Source organism: Pelecanus crispus, chromosome 5 (assembly GCF_030463565.1).
Source record: "Pelecanus crispus isolate bPelCri1 chromosome 5, bPelCri1.pri, whole genome shotgun sequence".
Lineage (NCBI taxonomy): Eukaryota > Metazoa > Chordata > Aves > Pelecaniformes > Pelecanidae > Pelecanus > Pelecanus crispus.
Window position 1 is genome coordinate 66,210,064 of NC_134647.1, and position 21,529 is coordinate 66,231,592.

At 47.2% G+C, this 21,529-nt stretch overlaps 2 protein-coding genes across 2 annotated transcripts in view; one reads left to right on the top strand and one right to left on the bottom strand.

Annotated features, from left to right (window-relative positions):
- The window catches only part of USP24 (ubiquitin specific peptidase 24), a 67,371-nt gene extending 54,073 nt beyond the window's left edge, over positions 1-13,298 (top strand). Inside the window, exons 56-68 of the mRNA XM_075711628.1 lie at positions 73-169; positions 1,663-1,779; positions 2,397-2,489; positions 2,837-2,939; positions 3,840-3,961; positions 4,493-4,606; positions 4,885-4,950; positions 5,230-5,296; positions 8,216-8,294; positions 8,899-8,974; positions 10,091-10,177; positions 10,509-10,619; positions 10,788-13,298. Coding sequence (XP_075567743.1) covers positions 73-169; positions 1,663-1,779; positions 2,397-2,489; positions 2,837-2,939; positions 3,840-3,961; positions 4,493-4,606; positions 4,885-4,950; positions 5,230-5,296; positions 8,216-8,294; positions 8,899-8,974; positions 10,091-10,177; positions 10,509-10,619; positions 10,788-10,850 — 1,195 coding nt within the window. The 3' untranslated portion in view covers positions 10,851-13,298. The remainder of the gene's footprint in view (positions 1-72; positions 170-1,662; positions 1,780-2,396; positions 2,490-2,836; positions 2,940-3,839; positions 3,962-4,492; positions 4,607-4,884; positions 4,951-5,229; positions 5,297-8,215; positions 8,295-8,898; positions 8,975-10,090; positions 10,178-10,508; positions 10,620-10,787) is intronic.
- Positions 13,299-16,034: 2,736 nt separating this feature from the next.
- Positions 16,035-20,715, bottom strand: PCSK9 (proprotein convertase subtilisin/kexin type 9). Its single transcript, XM_075710839.1, is given in 12 exon segments — positions 16,035-16,202; positions 16,483-16,664; positions 16,914-17,079; positions 17,193-17,341; positions 17,608-17,778; positions 18,087-18,270; positions 18,414-18,610; positions 18,717-18,858; positions 19,495-19,628; positions 19,833-19,956; positions 20,103-20,291; positions 20,383-20,715. Coding segments are annotated over 12 exon segments (2,139 nt in total).
- Positions 20,716-21,529: the final 814 nt, after the last annotated feature.

Consider the following 21,529-nt stretch of genomic DNA (forward strand, 5'->3'; position numbering starts at 1 on the left):
ACACTTAATCGTAGTAACTGTGTGTACACGTTCATTCGAGTTCTCTTTGCAGCTTTGCCTTTTATCTTCCAGGACTTTCCTCCTGGAATGCAGTGTAAGAGAGGTACGAGTTGCTGTAGCCACTATTCTTGAAAAAACCCTCGACAGTGCCTTGCTTTATCAGGAGAAGGTTAGTGTCACCTCATCACCAATGATTCTGTTGGTTGTCTCTACCTAATGGCTCTTGCTGTGTTTGCAGACAGTGCTGTGTGATTTGTAAATGATAAGGTGAAAGGCTCTTGTCTCGATGATGCTTGTAGCTCTTCATTTCTTGAGTAGGTTAATGCTTGTCTGTTCCTACCCTAGCAGGTAACATGCTGCTGTAATTCTCAGACTTTGAGTTCAAAGGGTTACTTATAAACAATTATGCATAATTTCAGCTGGTCTTATAAACTGGTATCACATATTATTTTAATCGTTTGGAAACAGTGTTTTCTTAAGATTTATTATCTTTTTTTGATTCCAGAAATAAGCTTAATTTTTAACTGATTCTCCTTCTTCACTCAGTCAGAAGCCTATAGCAGTAGTAACTGAGTTATCTTGTTCCAGAGAGAGACCATAAGTATGGTTAATGTTCGAAGATTCAGTTTTCTATTAGAAAATCTTGGCAAGTACAGCTTTGTTACGTTTTGCTGATCGTAATATTCTAGGAAAACCTAGCAGGACATTTGTCAAAGGCAGTCATTTGTGGAATGCTTGAGATTTACCTGTTTTTCTTGGGATACCTGAACCAAATAATTTGTATCAAGAGAACTCAGACAGAAGTGTTACCTATGTTCTGGCATGTTCCTGTAAGTTGTCAGTGGGGGCTTGGACACTTTTAAATGTTCAAGTCTTGTTTAGTCTGAAATAATTTTTTTTTACATCAAACATTAGTATTTGATGTGATAGGATGTTTTTTCTATCCAGTTTCTGGGATCTATCCTTTTTCATCCAGCGTCACGGATGGAAGGCGCTACTGTTGTACAGGCTTCTATTAAGAAAGTTTGTCATATTTAGAGCTTTAAGGAAAGATTGCTGTGAAGTCCTACAAGGTGAATACAGTAGTAGGGAGATGAACATTTACAATATAGTTTGATGGTTTTTGATTACTTCCTCTTGGCTGTTAGTTGCTATCTCTTAACTGAGATGTAATAAATTATATACCGGTGTGTAAACCCTTAGTGTGCTTTGATGCAAACTAAACACTAACATTGCTTTTTGCATAGTTGAGTGTGATAGTATGCTAACATGAGACCTTGAGTGACAGTTTGCTTCTAATCTGGTTTGTTCTGCATTACTGTAATGACTGGAATGTTTGAACATCAGTTCACTCTGAGGAGTAATTTGAATTGCTTTAAAAATATTGCACTCTTACGTAACTGCTGAGTTCCACTACTTTGAGCAAGTTACCTGCATGCCAATGCTTTCATTACTTTTCTGTTTAGTATATGCAGCATTCATTCGGAAGAGTTAAAAGTGGGAAGGCTGCAATCCTATGTTAGGTATTCATACTCATCGCAGCAAGCATATCTGACCACACGTATGATTTTGTTAACTATTCCTTAACTCTGAAATGTGATACACTTGTGTTTTTTAAGCAGTAGACAACTCTCTAAATTCAAATCAATAATTTTTTCACAGTTAAAAAGTCTACATCAATTATTGGAGGTGCTACTTGCTCTACTGGATAAAGATGTTCCTGAAAACTGTAAAAACTGTGCTCAGTACTTTTTGCTATTCAATAACTTTGTACAGAAGGTAAGAAACCATTACTTTTTTAATGCTAGTTTAATTTTAAAGGACAACAGTAAAGCAGCTAGTCATCCATACTCATAGAAGGCTTAAGCAGCACAGTGAAACTCTTCGAGAACTTCTGTTAGAGTATTCCTTTTTTTTTTTTCTTTTTTTGAAAAGTAAATGGCTTTGAACATGGGATTAGGATAAAATCAGACAAAAATATACCAGCAAAGTTTATGAATTGAACATGTTATTTCCAGAGTCTGAATTTTGGATTTCTGTTTTGGAGGGTTGTTCTTGGCTGTTCTTAAAAAAAAAATAAAAAATTCCAACGTTCAGGATTTTTGTCCTATAGGAAGCAGAATAACTGACTAGACCGTACTGTTCACCCCAGTATATGGTTTCTCTCTATTCCCCTATTCTTTTTTTATATGACACTTACTTTGCTTATGCTGATTCCAGCCTGGTTTATATAATGTGCTCTATATAACAAGACAGCTTTTTAGAGTTGTACCTTATTGATCTTTTTCTTTTAGAGTAGAAATGCAGTGTTTAGCCTATGCATTTTACTTTTGTTCCCTAGAGCATTAACTCTTTACCTGCACAGGAATGTAACGTTTTTATTGTTGTCTAAATAGCAGGGTATAAGGGCTAGCAGTCTTCTTCTCAGACACTCTGCTTTGAGGCACATGATCAACTTCCTTCTTGGCCCCAACCGGCAGAGTAATCAGGTAAAGCTTATGTAGTATGTGGTTTTTGTGCTGTATTTTGTCTATCCCCATGTTTTTATGATGCTTAAATTACGGATAAATACTTTTCATGTGGTAGGATAGACTAATCCTTAGATTATTCTGTAAGCTTCATGCAAGTCTTAGTGTACCTATGCATAGTTAACATGGAAGTAGCTGTTTTGGCATAAGTGAGTGTCATGGTTTTGATAACAACAACATTTTCACCAACTTCAAAGTATTAGAACATGGTGGTAGACTGTTAAGGACATTGCTCTGTTTTGACTTAACAGAAGTTGACTAAATCAACCAATCAAAAGTTAATTAAATCTCTCCTTTGGCTCAAGCAGAATCGCAGGTGGAGTTCAGCACAAGCACGTGAGTTTGGATATCTTCACAATACTGTAGCACTACTTGTTTTGCACTCTGACGTCTCCTCACAAAGAAATGTTGGTAAGAATTGAGTTTTTGCCTTTTGGTGACTTTGCATTTCAGTTACTGGGAGTAACTTAATATCAGTGAGGAAAAACACAATCACTTTGAATTCAAGGCAGTAATGGTTAGCATACGTTTGATTACTTTTTATTTTGTTGTAAATGTACTGAGCGTCTGCAGCAAACAGATATTATTACAGGCACTTGGGGGGGGCGGATCTTGATATTAACATTATTGTGCCTTCTCTGCTCCCCCATATGCCTAAAAGGTCTTTCCTCGTGTGAGTGAGTCAAGCTGCGTCATTGTTGTCTGGGACAGACTCGCACCCTAACAGGCTGTATTTTGCTTAGATTTGTTATGCCTTTTGCTAATCTGAAGGGGAGTATTTAGACTGCGGTACTGAATAACAAGCAATAAAATACTTTCCTAGATATTTCTTACAAGAGACAGAGATATCCAAATAAAGATAATCAAGGAATAAGTTGAGTTCCTCAGTTTCCTGAAGGAGGAATTTAAAGTTGTCTTTTTAAAGGAATAACTTGATTTCTGTCTAGGGTTACAAGTTTCTGGAGTTGGAGGCAGTCAAAAATCATAAAGTAAAAGAAGGATGATAAACATTCTGAATGTGATGAATATGCAGCAGTCATTGGAAGTGAAACTAAAGCTCAAAGTACTGATAGTAAATATGGACATTTTGCTTTGGCCTTCTTGCAGTTCATTTGCCTATGTTGTCGCTAAATGATGCTTTAGTGTGCAAGAGATTTGTTACTTGGAGTGGTACCATATGAGCTATAAGCTAGTAGAGATGAATGATGAATGTCATTAGAGATTACATGGTGCCAAATGAGTAGCAGTGTCTTCAAGGTGTGTAGAACAATCTAATTTATTAGTGGATTATTTTTGTATTTGCTGTTATAGCTCCTGGTCTTTTTAAGCAGCGTTCACCTCTAAGCGCCACCGCTTCAGGTCCACTTTTGATGCTTCATGAAGAAGTGGAAGCCTTGTTATTCCTGTCTGAGGAAAAACCTTACTTAATGGAGGTATCTGTTCTAAATTCTGCCCTGCTTGAACCTAAAAGCTGATCTGATGTTAGTTCTTTGAAATATCCTTACATGAAAAACACTTGAATATTGAAAAGCAGACAGCTGGGGAGTACGTAGCTATTATTTTGAGCCTGAACAAGAAGGCACCTTTGGTTTCTTCTTGACACCTTCTTATTTTCCAGTACATCCCTAAACTTAGAGGTCTGGTTAGAGAGTTTACGAAGTTAGCAAAGACAGCTGAACACATTTTGCAAGTGCCCGTGCGGTCAGTTACTGTATGTCAGCTGGAGGTGCTAGTTTGAATTGGTCTGACTTAATGGATCATGCTTGACCAGACTCTTGGAGGTGGGCAGCAGGAGCTGAATGGAGTGCTATGAAGGCAGGGGTTCAGCTCACTGGGCCATGCAGGTGCTGGGAGAAAACAACTGCATCCTTCCTGGGAAAGACTAACATTCTATTATAAACTTGATCCATCTCTTAGAAATAATTGTATGGCTGTGTCTAAAACTGTTTGCACTGTTCCATTAGGTGATGTATGCATTACGAGAGCTAACTGGATCTCTGTCAGTTCTCATTGAGATGGTGGTCTACTGCTGCTTTTGTAATGAGCCCTTTTCCTTTGCTGTGCTACGCTCTATCACGGTATGTAGATAATAAAGATAAGCTTTTTGCATAAGTATTTATTCTAGGCTTTGGTCATACTGTGTCTTATGGGTTATAATGGCACTGGGATCTGCAGAACAATCAGTACAGTTTATTGGATAGTTTATTGGATTGGGGGGGCGGGTTGGGGTTTTTTTAAGCTTTTACTTTTTAAAACAACAAATTTTCAAAAATCTGCAAGAATTACAGGCTGTGTTGTAATTCTTTGCATCATCAACATATTTTACTATATAAGTAACTGTATTTCTTACATGCAGACTCAGCTGGCGACTGCTCCACCTCATGAACTGAAAAACATATTCCAGTTACTCCATGAGATACTGGTAGGTGAAGGGTAAAGACTTGTACAGGACAGATTTTTGTATCAATGCATAATGAAAAAAGTCAGGGCTGCACTGGGTAATTTCAACATCCACATATCTTTTTATCCTTCAGTTTGGAGGTTTTATTACTTTTTAAATTGCTGTCTGGATAATCCAGTGATATATGAAACTTCACAAGTCTTACCTTTTTTTCATGTTGAGGTAGTTAAAAACATTTCATAGAATAGGTAGAGGTATGACATACAACTTACTTTTATTGATCTTTTTCTTTCCTAACAGGTTATCGAAGACCCATTACAAGTAGAGCGCATCAAATTTGCCTTTGAAACTGAAAATGGATTAATAGGCAAGTAAGCCAGTGGGTGAATGCGTCTGTCTCCTACTGACCCTTATGTTGATGATGGTTCATATCATCTCCTAGTGTCTAATCCTTCTAAACTGTTTTACTTCTCAGGGAAAACAAGAAGACACTATTTGATTTAGCCAGCACCACCCCACAAAATAAGCATTAGAATATTAGAGTAACGGCAAACTGGAAAGGAATTTAACTGGGAAAAATTAATCTCCAACAACAGCAGTCAGTGAACCCAAAGAAGGGTGGTATTATGTACTTAAAAAGTGACATTAAGGAACCTTAACCAAGAGGTTGGCAAGAGAGGTTACTTTTTGAAATAAGAAGCAGATCAGGGTGTATACGTAGTGTGAGGGCGGGGGGAAGTACATTGGATTAACATTTGAAGTCTCTACAGAGGGATCTGGGCAGGCTGGATCGATGGGCTGGGGCCGGTTGTATGAGGTTCAACAAGGCTAAGTGCCAGGTCCTGCACTTGGGTCACAACAACCCCATGCAACGCTACAGGCTTGGGAAAGAGCGGCTGGAAAGCTGCTTGGTGGAGAAGGACCTGGGGGTGTTGGTTGACAGCTGGTTGAACATGAGCCAGCAGTGTGCCCAGGTGGCCCAGAAGGCCAACAGCATCCTGGCTTGTATCAGGAACAGTGTGGCCAGCAGGGCTAGGGAAGTGATCATCCCCCCGTACTCAGCACTGGTGAGGCTGCACCTCAAATACTGCGTTCCGTTTTGGGCTCCTCACTACAAGAAAGACATTGAGGTGCTGGAGCATGTCCAAAGAAGAGCAATGAAGCTGGTGAAGGGTCTGGAGCACAACTCTTATGAGGGATGGCTCAGGGAAGTGAGGTGTTTTAGCCTGGAGAAAATGAGGCTCAGGGGAGACCTTGTCACTCTCTACAACTACCTGAAAGGAGGTTGTAGCGAGGTGGGTGTCGGTCTCTTCTCCCAAGTAACAAGCAATAGGACAAGAGGAAACGGCCTCAAGTTGTGCCAGGGGAGGTTTAGATTGGATGTTAGGAAAAAGTTCTTCACCGGAAAGGTTGTCAAGCATTGGAACAGGCTGCCCAGGGAAGTGGTTGAGTCCCCCTCCCTGGAGCTATTTAAAAGACATGTAGATGTGGCGCTTAGGGACATGGTTTAGTGGTGGACTTGGCAGTGCTAGGTTAACAGTTGGACTCGATAATCTTAAAGGTCTTTTCCAACATAAAATGAATCCTGTGACCATAAAAATTAATTTTTATCTCCTACGTATCTCAATAAATTGCAAATCTTTTTGTTTTGTCAGCATCGTAATTACCATGAAAAGAAACTGGTTCAGCATGGAAGGATGCTAATACTACTAATTGCAGGATAGTCTCATAATCTGACAGGTGGCTCCAATTTGTTGCTGCTCATACAAAGTGTTGTCTCTCCACTTGATACAGAAACTTTGCTGAAGTTACTAAAGCATTGAAAAGCAACAGAAAAGTCCCAGAAGTGACGAGAGCTTACTTCATATGAATCAGGAGAAGAGGTTTTGTGTGCAAGAGAAATGTGGGGTACCCACATGGTGCTCAAAGAGCACCTCTGATGAGTTACCACAGCTTGAGCATCTCTTTCATAGTTGTTTGGATGAGTTGCTGCTTCAGATTGTGGCTGTCACCTTAAGTTATTTTGGATTCTGTTTTAGTGAGAAGGAATACTTTGTTCTTTATTTCTCTCTTATACTTCAGTGCTCTTCTGTTTAGTAGTTCCCATGTATGACTGATAGAAAAGAAGATAAGATGCAGCTGTGTAAGAGAATAGCTAAGTGGTTATTTTATTTCTGGGTAAATTGGTCCAACTTGGACCAGTTTTGTTCTGTAATTTGGGCAATACGTGACCTTTTTTTCCTCTACAGAGGAGAGATGCAATTATTCAATTGGATTTTTATGTTGAAGACTTCTTGTGTAATGTTGTTAAACCATACATATTTTACAAGAACTACTGTGGGTTTCGGGAGTGCAAGTTGTAGTTTTACCTTGGAGTTTCCTTGCAACAGCACTGAACAGCATCGAGTCTCACTGCACATGGACTGTGACCTATCAGTCACATTGGCTAGTTTTACTCCAAGAAAGGAAATCAGCAAAAAATAGTTTTCTGTGGTCCTCAAGAAGGTGTTTGTGCATAATTTGCAGTACACCAGTGCTGTAATTTTAATCATCTGCTGTGCTTTCACAGTAGAAGACCTGGCAATTTGCAGTTCCCTAGCAATTGTTTGCCTACTTCAGAGGTTTCAGTACAGTGTTGTTTGCTGACTCCTATGGACAGAGCAATTTTTGAGTAACAAATCTGATTGTGGCAGTGCCATGGAAATCTTTGTGCTTCTCCTCAAAGAATGTTGTTAAAAGATGTGGGAATTCACGATATAGAAAACTTCCTGGTAGGAATGGCCCGAGGTGTTGCCCAAGTCTCCCATAGAAGAGACTTACAGCTGTTGAATTTTGCTATGCTTGTTTGTGTGAAGAAGCTTTAAACATTCTTCAAGCTTTGCAAGTTTTGATCCAGGTGGAAGCTGGTGATCTGGTCTATTTATGGGAGTTTCAAACATTTTTTTCCTTCAGATAGATGTAACCATAGCGATTATCTAACATAGACTGGATTATAGGGGAAGAATAACTGCATTAGGAGAGGACTGTTTAAAATTGAGGTACCGCATTTGAAAGAATTACTGCTTTTTCACTTTGATCTATTTTTAATCCAGTAGACTTGTGGAAGTCCTCAAAACTGTCAGCAATACAGTAGTGTCTTTAACACAAATACTCATGCTAACATCTGTAGAAATAACTTCCACCACCTAAGTTAAAATTTCAGCTTCATCTTTGTTATGTTTTCAGACTGGCTGGTACACAGAAATCTGAACTGTGTTTTTTTTAATCCATCTGTTTCTCCCCACAGCCTTGATGCACCAGAGCAACCATGTGGACAGCAGCCGTTGTTACCAGTGTGTCAAGTTCCTTGTTACTTTGGCTCAGAAGTGAGTAATACGGGTTTCAGAATTTAACCTTATCCCTGCCTTAGGCCCCTCTGTGACTGTTAAGGCTGCTGCTCTTCCTACTTTTGATCAGTTTTATCTTTTGTTTTACTGTGATGTAAGTGGTGCTCAAAGGCCTTGATAGTACCTGTGTCAGTATGAAGTGAAATCTTTACTGATTAGTACCCAAGATGGATTTCTCATATAACAGCCGATAATTGCTGTTTATAAAGGCAAAGGTCAGCTATGTTCTGTAGAGCAGGAGCCTAGGATTAAGACCAAGATAAACACATAACTGTCCCAGATTTTTGAAATTTTATGGTTCCTAAATTCTCCTTGTTTGGAACTTGGTGTATGTCCCAATAAAGCATAGTTCTGAAATACATGAATCTGTGTAGCAGACTACTTTGTGTGAGCTTTACTAGGCATTATTGCTCTTGTTAATTCAGTTAATAACAGGGCTGTACAGTTTAGGTCAGCATTTGCAATGCTGACAGTGCATACAGAGGACAGCAGCACAAAGAAGTCGTCTTTGGATTTTTTTTTTTTTTTAAAGTTTGCCAGAATGCCTTGTTCATGACTAATGAATACAATTTCAATTACCAAGGTGCCCTACGGCGAAAGATTATTTCAAGGAGAATTCCCACCACTGGAGTTGGGCTGTGCAGTGGCTGCAGAAAAAGGTAGTTTGGCTGTAACTTTATGGAAAGACTGCCAGTTTGTAAACAATGAGAATTATGAAATCTCCATCCTCTATATGGCTCTTTGAGATGACTCTTAAGACAAAATACAAGCTACTTCATATTTCACAAGGACAGTTTGGATGCAGCTAAATTTGATACATGCATACATGCAAGAACTTCTGTAGGCCCCTGCATGTTTCACATGTAGATGTGTGTACAGTGAATAAAACCAAGAGTGAATGGTCATAATGATTATCATTCCTTGCCATGTGGGAAGCTTTCAGTGCCGCTGTATTCATGTTAGAAGGTTTCACTTTTCTAAAAAAGCATTTTCCATTGCCTGCATGTTGATGCAAGGGAATGTGTAAATGAGTGGATTCCTTACAGTGTCACTCCAGCTTTGTACAAAACATAACTGTTGACAGATACAGCTTTCTCCTCCCACACTGTATTTTTTGTTCCTCCTTCTAAACTTAAGTAGGTTGGCCAACACGTCTTTAATAAATACCCAAGGATGCTTTGGAAACTTAAAGCTCAGCAGAATTGGCCCAGGTTTGCCTGCAGTCAAGCAGGGCAATGCTTGGTCTCCCAGCTCTGCATGTACAGCACGATAGTATCCCAGCCTCAGGCTGCCTTTCTGTCTTGACAGCTGCTGCCAGGCGGATGTCAGATGCATAAACTAGTACTGTACTGAATACTGGAAGCAGAATTATTGGGATGCTTGCAATGCAGCTGGCACAACTTGTTATCACTCTTCTCTTGAAACACAGCAAACTGACAGTCTGGATAGTCCTGCTGTACCCATTTTTACTTTGTACTGGCTCATGTAAACCCTGAATCTGCCACTCTTCAGCTGGCATCCAGTAACTTGCACACACGTACAGTTACCAAATAAAGGGAGTTGGCTGCTAGTTTTCAGCTGAGGGGCAATAGTCTCTCTGACTGTTCTGGCTGCATGAAAAGTGCATGCTTGTCTGTGCCCCAGACCTCCAGCTCGTTGCCAAAGGATTCAGGAAGCTTGTCCAGACTTAGTTCACCTACCATCACAAGTAGATGAGGCTTTATACCTGTAAAACTCATATGGCAATTTTATGGCTTTCTTGGCTTTTTATGCAGATGTCTGAACATTATTGGGCTCCACAGAGTAATGTATCCAATGAAACATCAACTGCAAAAACCTTCCAGCGCACTATTTCAGCACAGGTAGGTATCAGTCTTGGGAGACTATGTTAAATTTGAATTATTTCCTTTTTTGCTTTTCAGTTAGCATCTTTGGTTTTGGCAACTTTAGCATATTCCAGTGCACTTAAGACCATTCTTCCTTCAGAAGCCCAGACCCTGTGGTTGTTCCTGAAAAAACTAACCTGTAAATGGCGTTAGTCAATACCTCACAATTACCTGTGGTGACTCAACTATCTCACTACAGCAGCTATATTGTTTCAGAATCAACTTAAAAAAAAAAATATTAATAATGATTATGAGATGAAGGTATCACCATGGCCCCTGACACTCTCTTGGACTGTTTCCAACTCAGGACACGCTGGCCTATGCCACAGCCTTGCTGAATGAGAAAGATCAGTCTGGAAGCAGTAACGGGTCAGAAAGTAGTCCAGCCAACGAGAATGGAGAGAGACATCTACAGCAGGTAACAATAAAATAAGGGCATGTCTATCTTCTGTTGCATTGCTCTGTTAGATAGCTTGTTCCTGGGGGTCAGGTCAGAACCATCACTGAATGTAGATGCAATAATTGTGTGCCTTACAAAAATAACGTGCTATATCTTTCTCTCCCCATCCCTTGTGTGTATTGAAAGGGCTCAGAGTCTCCTATGATGATTGGTGAGCATAAAAGTGACCTTGATGATGTTGACCCATAGAGGATACCTATGAATACAAAAACAGATCAACTCAAACATTTAATGCCTGGTACCTACTGAAACTGGAGTCCTGTTACTTATGCCATTAGAAGAGTCTGGAAAAGAAGTGGCTTTACAGGATTGGAGGCAATGCTGGAGGAAGCTGTTTCCCTGAAAGCTAAAAGCATTTTTTAGCCACAAAGGCTTCAGATTAATAAATGCTCTAGAAAACTGCATCTTCACCTGCAGTAGCTTATGACAGTCCAGACACCGAAAACAGTTTGTCAAGAAGATTTTATCAAATACACAAACGCTAGTGGTTGAATTTTTATGTGAACATTAAATGAGTGAATGTAAAACTGTTGCTTTTCTGTGATGCTGCAAAAAAATTCTTTTGGTTTTTATACAGGAAAAAAACACAGACTGCCCTTATGTATGGAGGGCAAATTTTTAATCTTTCTGATAATATTGAATAGGAATATTCAAATTTCTGTAAAGATGTGTGATGACTTACATTTCATTGTAAAATATTAGTTAAAGAATGGGTTTACATAAGGACTTCTGTATTTAATATGTCTCCCTGTTAATTTGTAAAGCTCTTTATGAGGAGGATCAGCAAGATTGTTCTGTAAGGAGAGTGATTCCTTACAGAAAGGTTTGGTCAAGGAGCTCTGGAATGGGACATCTTTTCTGGTACCCTTCCAAAAAACACAGACAATTGAGAAGGGCAATAAAAGAAAAGCTGTGTTCTCTAGGTATGCAAGTGTTAATTATTAAAGGATGTTGGTGAATTAAAAAAAAAAAAAGTTAATGAGTAGTTTAAAAGAAAAAAGCACTTTAAGACGGAGTTCTGTTGCAGTTTTACTCATTAAATTTTTTTAACCTTTGGAGACATATTGAATAAAAAGTAGTCTCAATCATGTGATCTGCAATCGCTTGCTTATGCTTTGAAATTACTGAGAAAGTTGGTATTGGTTGTATATGATGAATAATCCCTTGAGTGAGTTGGGGGGACACTGTTGTGCAGATTTTACAACAATTTTAACACAGGGAAAGAATGATTTGGCTTTGTTTGTATTTTCACTTGACCAGGCAACGTTTAAACTATCACAGCTCTTGATTTGCTCATAAACAACTGGAAACCAGTTGGGATGATTTGAGCAGAGTTTTGTTTTCCATGTCAAGTGCAGTTCAGTGATTTCTGGCTCTGGATACTAGCTTCTTCTGTGCTAACTAACTCTTCACCTTTTGTACGTTTTGCGTTTGTCACGTTTTCTGCACTGCTTTTTGCCTTTATTTATGGATTCTGCCTTACTTTAAAAAAATGATATAAACATGCACAGAAATGGGGGGCATCTTAAGGAGTGCCTGGGTACCTCCAGAATAGATAAATTTGCCAAGTTAAAGGCACAACCAGCCAAAAAGTGCCTTTTTTTCTTTTTACATACTGTTGCCGAAACAAGAAGCAGCAGACAGCTTTTCACTGTTGTGCACTAATATTGAAATTAACCAGTCATTTCACTGTTGGAAGTAAACATCTGATCTGATTTCAGCTGTACAGCTTTAACTTATTGCAGGTTAAGAGAGCCGTTATCATAAATTGCGCGTGCAAAGAAATAAGGGTGGCATTGTAGTGAATCTCTCACTTTCTTTTCCGAACGTTTTCATAGACACATGGCAGAGTTAGCATTTTATAAATGTTTCTGATAATGTGCTGGGACATTTTAAATGTGATGTTTTAAATTAATTTTGAATAAATCATTTCTTATGGATACCCCTTCTTCCTTCCCCCATCCCTGATACTTTGTTAATGGGTCATAAATCATCACAAGAAGTCAGTACGCAGCGGTGATGGTGACGGAAGAAGCTGGTAATATTCCTATGGGTTGGCACCACTTGTCACTTCAGGTTCCTGTTATTTCCTATGGAAACAACGTCCTCAATTATGGCAGGCCCAGAGAAGCATTGATAAGAGAATTGCATCAGGATGGCTCATCACCACTGTATACTTGAAACCAATACAAACTTTTTCATGGTTCTGCTCACGCTTGTACAAAGTCAATGGTTATAATTTGCAATAAGATGATACTTGGTCAATTATTTTTGTTTCCAGCTGCTGTCATTTGAACCTGCTGAAGATTATTTTTTGGAAAACAGAGTTCAACAAAACTAGTTTTTGTGTAAATTGTGATGCATTTCTATGTTGTAATTTTTACTGCCAATCTTTTTGGATGAAAATGTTTTTATACAGCTTACAAAATGTTCAGTGAGGAGCAGCCACAGCCTGCCTGTGAGCATTCGGGGAGATACTGTCTGATTAATACGTAGACATTTGGCACTGGAATAATAGGCAGTCTTGATGAACAGTCTTGGGATTCCTGGTCAATGGAATAAAGTTACTCCTTTCACAGAAAACTAGTGTAATCTTTAGACTGCGGATACGCTGCTACACTGTTGTCTTGTTGATCCTCTTATCTTGAAACTACTTAGGCCAGCCCTGCAGATGATAAGCTCTGAGAGGTTGCCCTGATTGCCATTTTGGCTCCTGTCCAGAGAAAATCGAAGCAGCTTGAATGGCCCTTGGAGCTGCGCTGCTGTATATCCTTATGCCATGGCATGTTCTGGTGCGCTCTCAGATTTGTATCTGCGTGCAGTTTCTTCTGACCTTCTTAGCAGAATGATTTACCCTGGCTACACTGGCTGTCATGGATTAGATGGGCTTTTGTGTGTCAGATAACAAGATTTGCAGGTGATCTGGACTTGAGTTAATGCTGCCTTTTCTGTTGGTGTGAGGTGCAGAAAGCTGGACCCTCAGCAGTGCCATGGTGCTGGCATTCCCCTGCTCACCTGTCTGCTGCTTTCATGAGCAGATCTAGGAGCTGCAGACAGGGCTGCTGTCCCGGCTCTGCCTTCCTGACAGGTGCCTTTGTCCTCTGTTGTAAGGACCAAGACTTCCATTTCAAGCATGACCCAGCCTGTGCTCTCCACTGGCAGTGCCAATCCTGGTAGTGCAAACGTGCTGACGGGACTGTCCGCAGCGTACCAGGGATCAACGCTGCTTTCTCCTGAGTGAGAGGCTCTTCTGCCTACCCACATACAAGATTCTAAGCAAAGGCCAATCTTCTTTTAATAATGGTTCCTTCCACCAGGCTTACGCATGCTTGAACTAAGCCATGAAAGCTGTATCTGGCTTGTGCATGGAACGTGCTCGCACCTTCTGCTGGAAGCTGGTGGGTCAGCAGGCAGCAGGATTTTCCCCTCTCGCAGGGAAGTCAGCAGAGGTGAAATATCTGATGCATGTTTTGAGAGGTTACAGCTAGTTAGTCTGCTGGAAAATAACCAGCTGTGTCAGAGCTGTTCAGGAGCTCTTAGGCTAACATCCCTTTTTCTTTCCCCCCCTCTTTGTGCAAAATTCAGATTATAGCTGATAAAATTATGGGCTGTAATTATATACATGTTATGTAATTACATGTTTAGATTAGGTTGGGCTTTTGCCATCTTTTAGGTAACAGGTTAGAAGTAGTTTAAACCTTTCAAAGTGATGCTTCCTACTGGGTCTCTGTCTTCTCTTGCCAGTTAAAGGTGGAGTAACAGATCTGTAAGAGGTTTTTTGATGGGGAAAAATACCCTACCCAGAATAGCTGAAGTTTGACAGGTTAACTTGGTGCTTGTGGTATCAAGCTTTATTTTTTCATCTGCCCTCAGGTAACACCACACAAATTATATATTGTAGTACCAGGAGGCTGCTAATCACCCCAAAAAAGTGAGACTCCGCTTTGGTGGCTTCTGGTACTTCTCAGCCTTTCTCTGCTGCTGTGCATCTCTCTTTGAGCATCTATGCTTTATCTTCTTTCTGGGGCTTCAATTCTTACCGAGTGAAGCCCGGTGTTACTAGCAACAGCAACAAAAAACACAAGGGCATGTTCCCTAAAGCTGGATCATGGTTTGTTTCCGTAACTGGAAGCTCTTATCCTACACTACTGTTTTAGCAACAAACTCAGTTATTGCATGTGCATGGGACAAGACGACTGAGCCCCTGGTCTCTGTGCCAGCCCCAGAGCTCAGGCCAGCTGTGGGTGAGGGGAGGGTGCCCACGCTGTCTGTGCTGACCTCTGAGGATGCCCATGGCTGTTCAGGGGCACCTCCTGCCAGAGGCAGGGATCAGAGCCTGAGGTGGTGGCCCATGGCTGGCTCGCTAACGAAGCAGAGCTCATTTTGGGGAGCAGTATCCCTGCCCAACGGGTGCCAGCTCCCCCTTCCAGACCGGTTCCCCACGGGGATGTACATGAAGCCAGACGATGGATCATATCTACTGAGCACTAGTCTGTGAATTTTATTTGAAAAAGACATTTATAAAATGTTTATTTATAAAATTTCAAATAAATATTTAAGGTACAAATGTAAAAACCAAGGTACTATGAAAGCTTTTTGTTCTTCCTTTTTTTTTTTTTTTCTTTCTAAAAAGGAATTACAGTGTCTTGGGAAGCCCTGAAAGGGAAACTGTTAAAGCAGTGCGTAACACCAGCAGATCATTAACTTTGACTTAACGACAGAAAAACAACTAACAAAGCAGTAGCTGACTCTGTAGCAATGCAGATTAAAATCTAATTAAACAAGCAGACTTTAAACTAGAGCCCTTACACTTGACTAAAAAGTAAAGAAGTCTCCTAGGTACATGAATAGGCAATTATAAAACTGTCTAAAAATGACTAAACTATGATTTTCCAGGTGCTAAGCGCCATTAGCTGACATCTAATGAGCAACTAACCAGGAAAGAAAGGAGCAATCCTCACCACAATATTTTTTTTAAAAGGTGGTGGTTTTGTCATATGCTGGGTGCCAACACAAACAAACAGCCTTGAGACAGCTTGTAGAGTCAGGGTTTTATAGAAAGACCCGGCGTGCAGTGGGGGAAGGATGCCGTGATGACTCCTGTGATGGGGCAGGGCTCCAGCTGCACGGGGGCTGCTCGGAGAGCATTTGCAGAGCCCCCGGGGTCTCGGCCCCGCTGTGCGCGAGAGGGCGACGAGTTTGTACACCACCGTCACAGCAGCAGCCGTGTGTCGGAGCGTGGACCATGCTGGGAGCAGCACCTCAGCCCCGGGAAGGTACCGAGCCAGCAACGCAGCAGTCCGGCAAGGCACCCATCCCTGCTACGCCGGGCACGCCAGGCCAGGGCAGCCGCGTCACCCGCTCGCCCCATCCCTACGGCTGGCTCCGGCAGCAAATGGCGACGACTGCAGCCACGCTGCTGCCAGGGATGCTGGCTGCCACGCAGGTATCGTCCACGGCGTAGGCTCCCATGGTGCCGGGGCTCTGGGAATGGGCGTTACAGCCCGTCAGCGTCCAGCCGTCGTCACAGGACACCGTCACCTAACAGGGGAGAAAAGGTCATCCTCCGCAGGTCAGCAAAGGGGCGGGGGTCTGCCTGTCCCCAGGGCTCAGGGTGACGTGGCCGGTGTCGCACTGAGCCGCTGGACCCCAGCTGGGGGGGGTGTCCCATTGCAGGTGGGTGACTGGGGACACCAGTGAAGGCTGGGGTTGGGGCAGCTGCAATGAGATGCTGAAGCCAACCCGACCCCTCATCAGGGTGGCAGAGGGACAAGCAAAGGGGACGACAACACCACGGTGGAGGAGTGTGCGCCATCCCTACCTTCTCCGCAGACCCCAGGGACGTGTGCTCCTTCACCCGGCACTCGAGGCCGGCAGCAGAGCAGCACAAGGCGTGTGCCACCACCTCCGTCCCGCCAGCGCAGTGGCTGGGCCCACTCCCCAGCCCCGCGACGGGTCTGCCGCTGTCACCCAGTGCCACAGTGGGGGAGTGGAAACTGCACCCTGCCAAGGCGAGAGGGACTGTCTGCGCGGGGCAGCCGCGGCAGCATCCCAATGCACACGCAGGTGCTCAGGGATGTGCCCCCTGAGCCTTCCCTGCCTCCGTGCACGCAGCACATGTCCCCCTTCCCTGTCTCCCCAGCACTCACACCCACCCTTTTACCCCCAAGTCCCGGAGTGTTTCTGGAAGAAACACCCTAGGCCATCAGCCTGTTGGCTCAAGGCTCTGTAACCTGCCATGTCGGGCATTACCGGTCAGCACACGGTCCCGCGGGGAGCAGCCGGCCCCCTCAGCCGCTGGGGAGCTGGCGTTGATCCGGCACTCAGCCCTGGGCCACGTGCAGCACCTGGCAATGGCGTAGACACCCTGGCCCCGGAAAGCGTTGTGGGCCACACACTGCTTCTGCCCAGCCTTGTCCTGTGGCAGGGGCAGCATGGCATCACCGGGGCTGCTCGGGAGCCCGGCAACGTCCCTCCAAGGCCGGCGGGCACCCCAGAGGCACTACTTCTGCCTCCACACACCCTGCTCACCTCCATGTGCTCCCCCAGCCGCCTGCCGCTGCGGGAGAAGCTGGAGCAGCTGAGCATCTCCTCGGCGCCGGCGCAGCGAGCCACGGCCATGGCATGCCAGGTGAGCCCCGAGCGCGCCGACCACACCGAGCGGCAGTACAGCTGCTCGTCTGCAACGGGGCAGATGGCATCAGTGGCGGGGTGGACACCCAGAGCGACACCCAGAGCCCACGGCATGGACCAGGCGGCCAGCAAGGGCTGGCAAGTCTCCCCCACTACCCTCTGCGTGCAAACAGCCACGCTCAGGCTCAGCCATCCCTGGCACAGCTCAGGGAGGGACATGCCCTGCCGATGTGCCATGCTTTCACCCAGGCGCTTCTTCCCCCGGTAAGGGCAGAGCTCTGCTGGGCACCCAGCAGGCAGCCGAGGTCTTCACCTGCTCCCAGCCGGGTGGGCAGCCCGGCCACGCTGTTGGGCGTCTGGAGCCGCTGCTCCTCGGGGAACCACGCCATGTCCATGACGTTCTTGGTGGCGAAGTGCAGGAGGCGCTGCCGGAGCTCGGCGAGGCTCAGCTGGGGCTCAGCACTGAGCAGCATGGCGGCGATGCCTGCCGAGAGCCCGGGGGGCCATGGTGAGAACCAGGGGCCAGGCAGCCACCTACACACAACTGCCCCAAGCAACACAACTCCAGAGAGACAGGAGAAGGAATCACTGAAGCCCATCATCCGCACGCATGGGATGCGGGAGCTCTGTGCAGGCTGCAGCACCCAAATGTGCCAAAACCATGGCACACAAAAATGTCCCCAGCACAGGCAGCCTTGATGCCTTGTGCCTGCAGGGACACATGCCCAGCGCCAGCACTGCTCAGGGCAAGTGGAGATCCAGCCCTGCCCGCCATCCTGGAGCCCAGCTTGCCTGCCACGTGCGCAGCCGCCTGCGACGTCCCGCTCTGCGCTGTGAAGCACGTGCTGCAGTCACTGGAGGCGCCGATGATGTCGTCCCCTGGGGCGAACAGGTCCACACAGCGGCCAAAGTTGGTGCCCAGGGTGCCGAAGGAGGCGGGTTGGTCCTCGCTGTTGGTGGCACCAACCGTGATGACCTGCCAGGGCGGTGACAAAGGGGGACACGGGAGGGATGGGATGCGCAGCCCCAGCCCACTTGGCGCTGGAGCGGATGAGCCTAGGGAGGTGGGCAGCGTGTCCCTGCACATCCCCAAACTTCAGGGAAGCCCCCAGCCTGTACCTCTGGTTCGGATGCTGGCGAGTACAGGCAGGCATCATCCTTGTAGTTACCGGCAGCCGCGACCATCACCACCCCCATCTGTGCCATCCGCTGACAGCCGGTGTTCAGCACACGGCTGTAGGCACCGGCGAAGGGCAGCAGCACCACCAGCGGCACGTGGGGCTGAGCCTCCAGTGTCACTTTGATAAACTCCAGGCCTGGGGGGGGGGACACGATGAGGGACAGGACACTCTTGCAGGACAGGGACGAGGCGGGGGGCTCCGGGAGGGAGCACACACCTCTCTGGGGCGTGGGGTGACTCACCGATGAGGGTCCCGCTGACAGTGCCCTTCCCCTGGCAGTTCAGCACGCGGAGGCTGCGCACGTTGGCGCCCGTGGCCACGCCGGCGTCGCGCCCGCTCAGCACCCCGGCCATGTGGGTTCCGTGGCTGTCGCACTTGCTGGCCTGGCGCAGGCACCACAGTTTTACAGCCCGGCCCATTGCATCAAGGCAGGTTTGCAACACCACAGCATCCTCCCCATCCCACCCCACCCCTTGTGCTTTGCACCAGCTAAATCTGACTACAGAATAAATCTTCAAAAATATTTTGGGGTGGGGGAAGATTGAAAAAAAAAAAAAATCATCCTGTGCAGAAGGAGAAAGGCTGGCAGAAAGGATGGGCGATGCAGCCAGCCTTGCCTGGTGCCGTGCTAGTGCTGGGCTCCCCTACGCACGCACGCAGTGATGCGATCCACGCAAGGCAGCACTAGCACCCACCGCAGGGCGCAGGCAGCCTTTGCGGCCCCGAGTGTGGGGTGGACCTCGATTCCCTCTTGCAACGACACCTTGACATGCTCCCCCCAGCCTGCTTTCCCCACAAAGGAGCCCTGCCTTGCTCCGCCACAGCCCCAAACAGATCACACTGAAGGTCCCAACATCCCCCGGGACCACAGCTCCCACTGCTGTCTGTCCTGCCCGGCATTTTGCCACGAGCTGAGTGATTCCCCTGTCCTGGGAATCCGCACAGGCCCGTTCAGGGTTTGGTGGGTGCAGGGGGATGCTCTTACCAGGCTGCAGTATGTGGGGCACCTCGGGGCTCACCTGCCTGTGGAAGCGGGTGCCGTCCTCCTCAGGGACACTCTCGAAATCAGTCACGAGCACCCTGCCCTCGATCTCCCGATGGGTGCTCTGCACGCTGGTGTCCAGCAGGTAAATCTCCACCAGGTCACCTTTATCTACCAGGGATGCGGCCGGGGGGGGAAAGGCAACCACCGCCACGGTCAGCCCAGGCTACCTGGGATGCTCCCAAAATGCAGCTGCAGTCCCACAGCACCACAGAGCAGGGGGATATCCCCATCCCCTCGAGATCAGGAGAGGGGACGGGATTACTGACTCTTCCCCAAACCGCCGCGGTCGTCCCCCCACGCCCCAGCACTTACTGGGAGGGCTGTAGGCGCCCGAGCCGGGCTGCGGTGGCACGATCCTGCCCAGGTTCCAGGGGATGCTCTGGGCAAAGACGTAGGCGTCCTCCTCAACGTACTCCACGTGCGGCAGCCTCAGCGCCTGCGGGGAGGAGGCACAGCACCCAGCGTGGCGGCAAAGCTCCTGCTCCCCCCGAGGCTGGGGCTGCCACCCCGCACCGGTGCCCCCCCCGCCGCTGCCCCCCGCCGTGACCCGCCGCCCTGGGACCCGTCCCCCGCCCCACGTACCGTGTCCAGGACGTCGCGGCTCATCTTCACCAGGAAGGCGGGCAGGAGGTGGAAGACGTGCAGCAGCTCGGTCAGGTATCCCCGCCGAGCCGCCCGGGCCTGCAGCCGCCTCGCCGCGCTTCGCACCTCGGCCTCGCCGCCGCCCGGCCGCAGCACCACCACGTAGCGCCCGGGCAGCCGCCACGACGCCTGGGGAGGGACGCAAGCGCCGGGCTTGGGTTTGGGACACACAGACACGCGTGGCCGCCCCGGCCCCCCTCCCCCGCCGCCCACGCCTCACCTTGGCGGCGCGCTGGAAGGCGGCGGGCCCCGACGGGGCGGCCCCGACGGCGGCTGCCTCCTCCTCGGCCGCCCCCAGCGCCAGCACCAGCTCCTCCGCCAGCTCGGCCGCCGCCCGCGCCAGCAGCAGCGCCAGCAGCAGCGCCAGCGCCCGCGGGGCCATGGCCCCCGCAGCCCCGGCGCGGCCCGGACCGCGGAGCCGCTGCGCGCCCGCGGAGCAGCCGGAGCCGCAGCGCGGCCCGCGGAGCGCAGGAGCCCGAGCGCACCCGCGGCGGCGGCGGCGGCTTTGCCCGGCGCGGCGGGGCGGGGATCACGCCACCGCCGCCGGCCCCATCGGCCCACCCGGGCGGGTTAACCATTAACGGGGCCGCCGCCGCGAAGGGGCGCCGCGGGGGCGCGGGGCGCGGGGCCGGCACCGCCGTGGGGGCGCGGAGAGAGGAGGGGAGCCCGCAGCGCTGCCCGCGGCAGCCCCGCGTCGCCGGCGAGCTCGGGATTCCCGCAGGAGCCCCCGTGCATCCCGGGGGGCTCTGGCGAGCGAAACGCAGGCGCTCAAGGACTGTGTTCAGAAAGGGCTGAACGCCTCTATGTGCCTCTTACCGGCTTCCTTCAGAGAGAAATTTCCATGAAAGCCTCTAATCCCGTTTAGGCCTTTTTTACAGAGTCGTCACACATCGCAAATACTATTTTTCCGGGACGGGGTTGGCGCTTTCCCGTGGCTCTCACCGCTGCCCTCCGCCTCTCTTCCCGCAGCGCCGGGCCCCCACGCTGCCCCGACATCCCTGGTGACCTTGGGCAAACCCCTTCCCTGCTCCCTGCTTTTGAGGGAAATAGGGATTAGTGGGGTTTTGCTGGCTATCTATAAGCCCCTCAGAGCTTGTATGTTTTACATGGATGTATCTCTTTTGCAATGATGCATATGTTTTATAATGATGTGTATGGTTTATATGGATATATATGTTTTATATGGATGGGTATGGTTTATATGGACGTATATATGTTATTTTTACTGAGACCTTGAGTGGGTGCCTGCACCCTGCTTTGGGTAACTGGGGGGGGCCACCAGACCCCACTTGCCACCCGCTCTCTGCCACGGCGAGCTGACATCGCCAGGGTCCGGTGTCCAGCAGTCTCCTCAGGGGGGCAAGTCT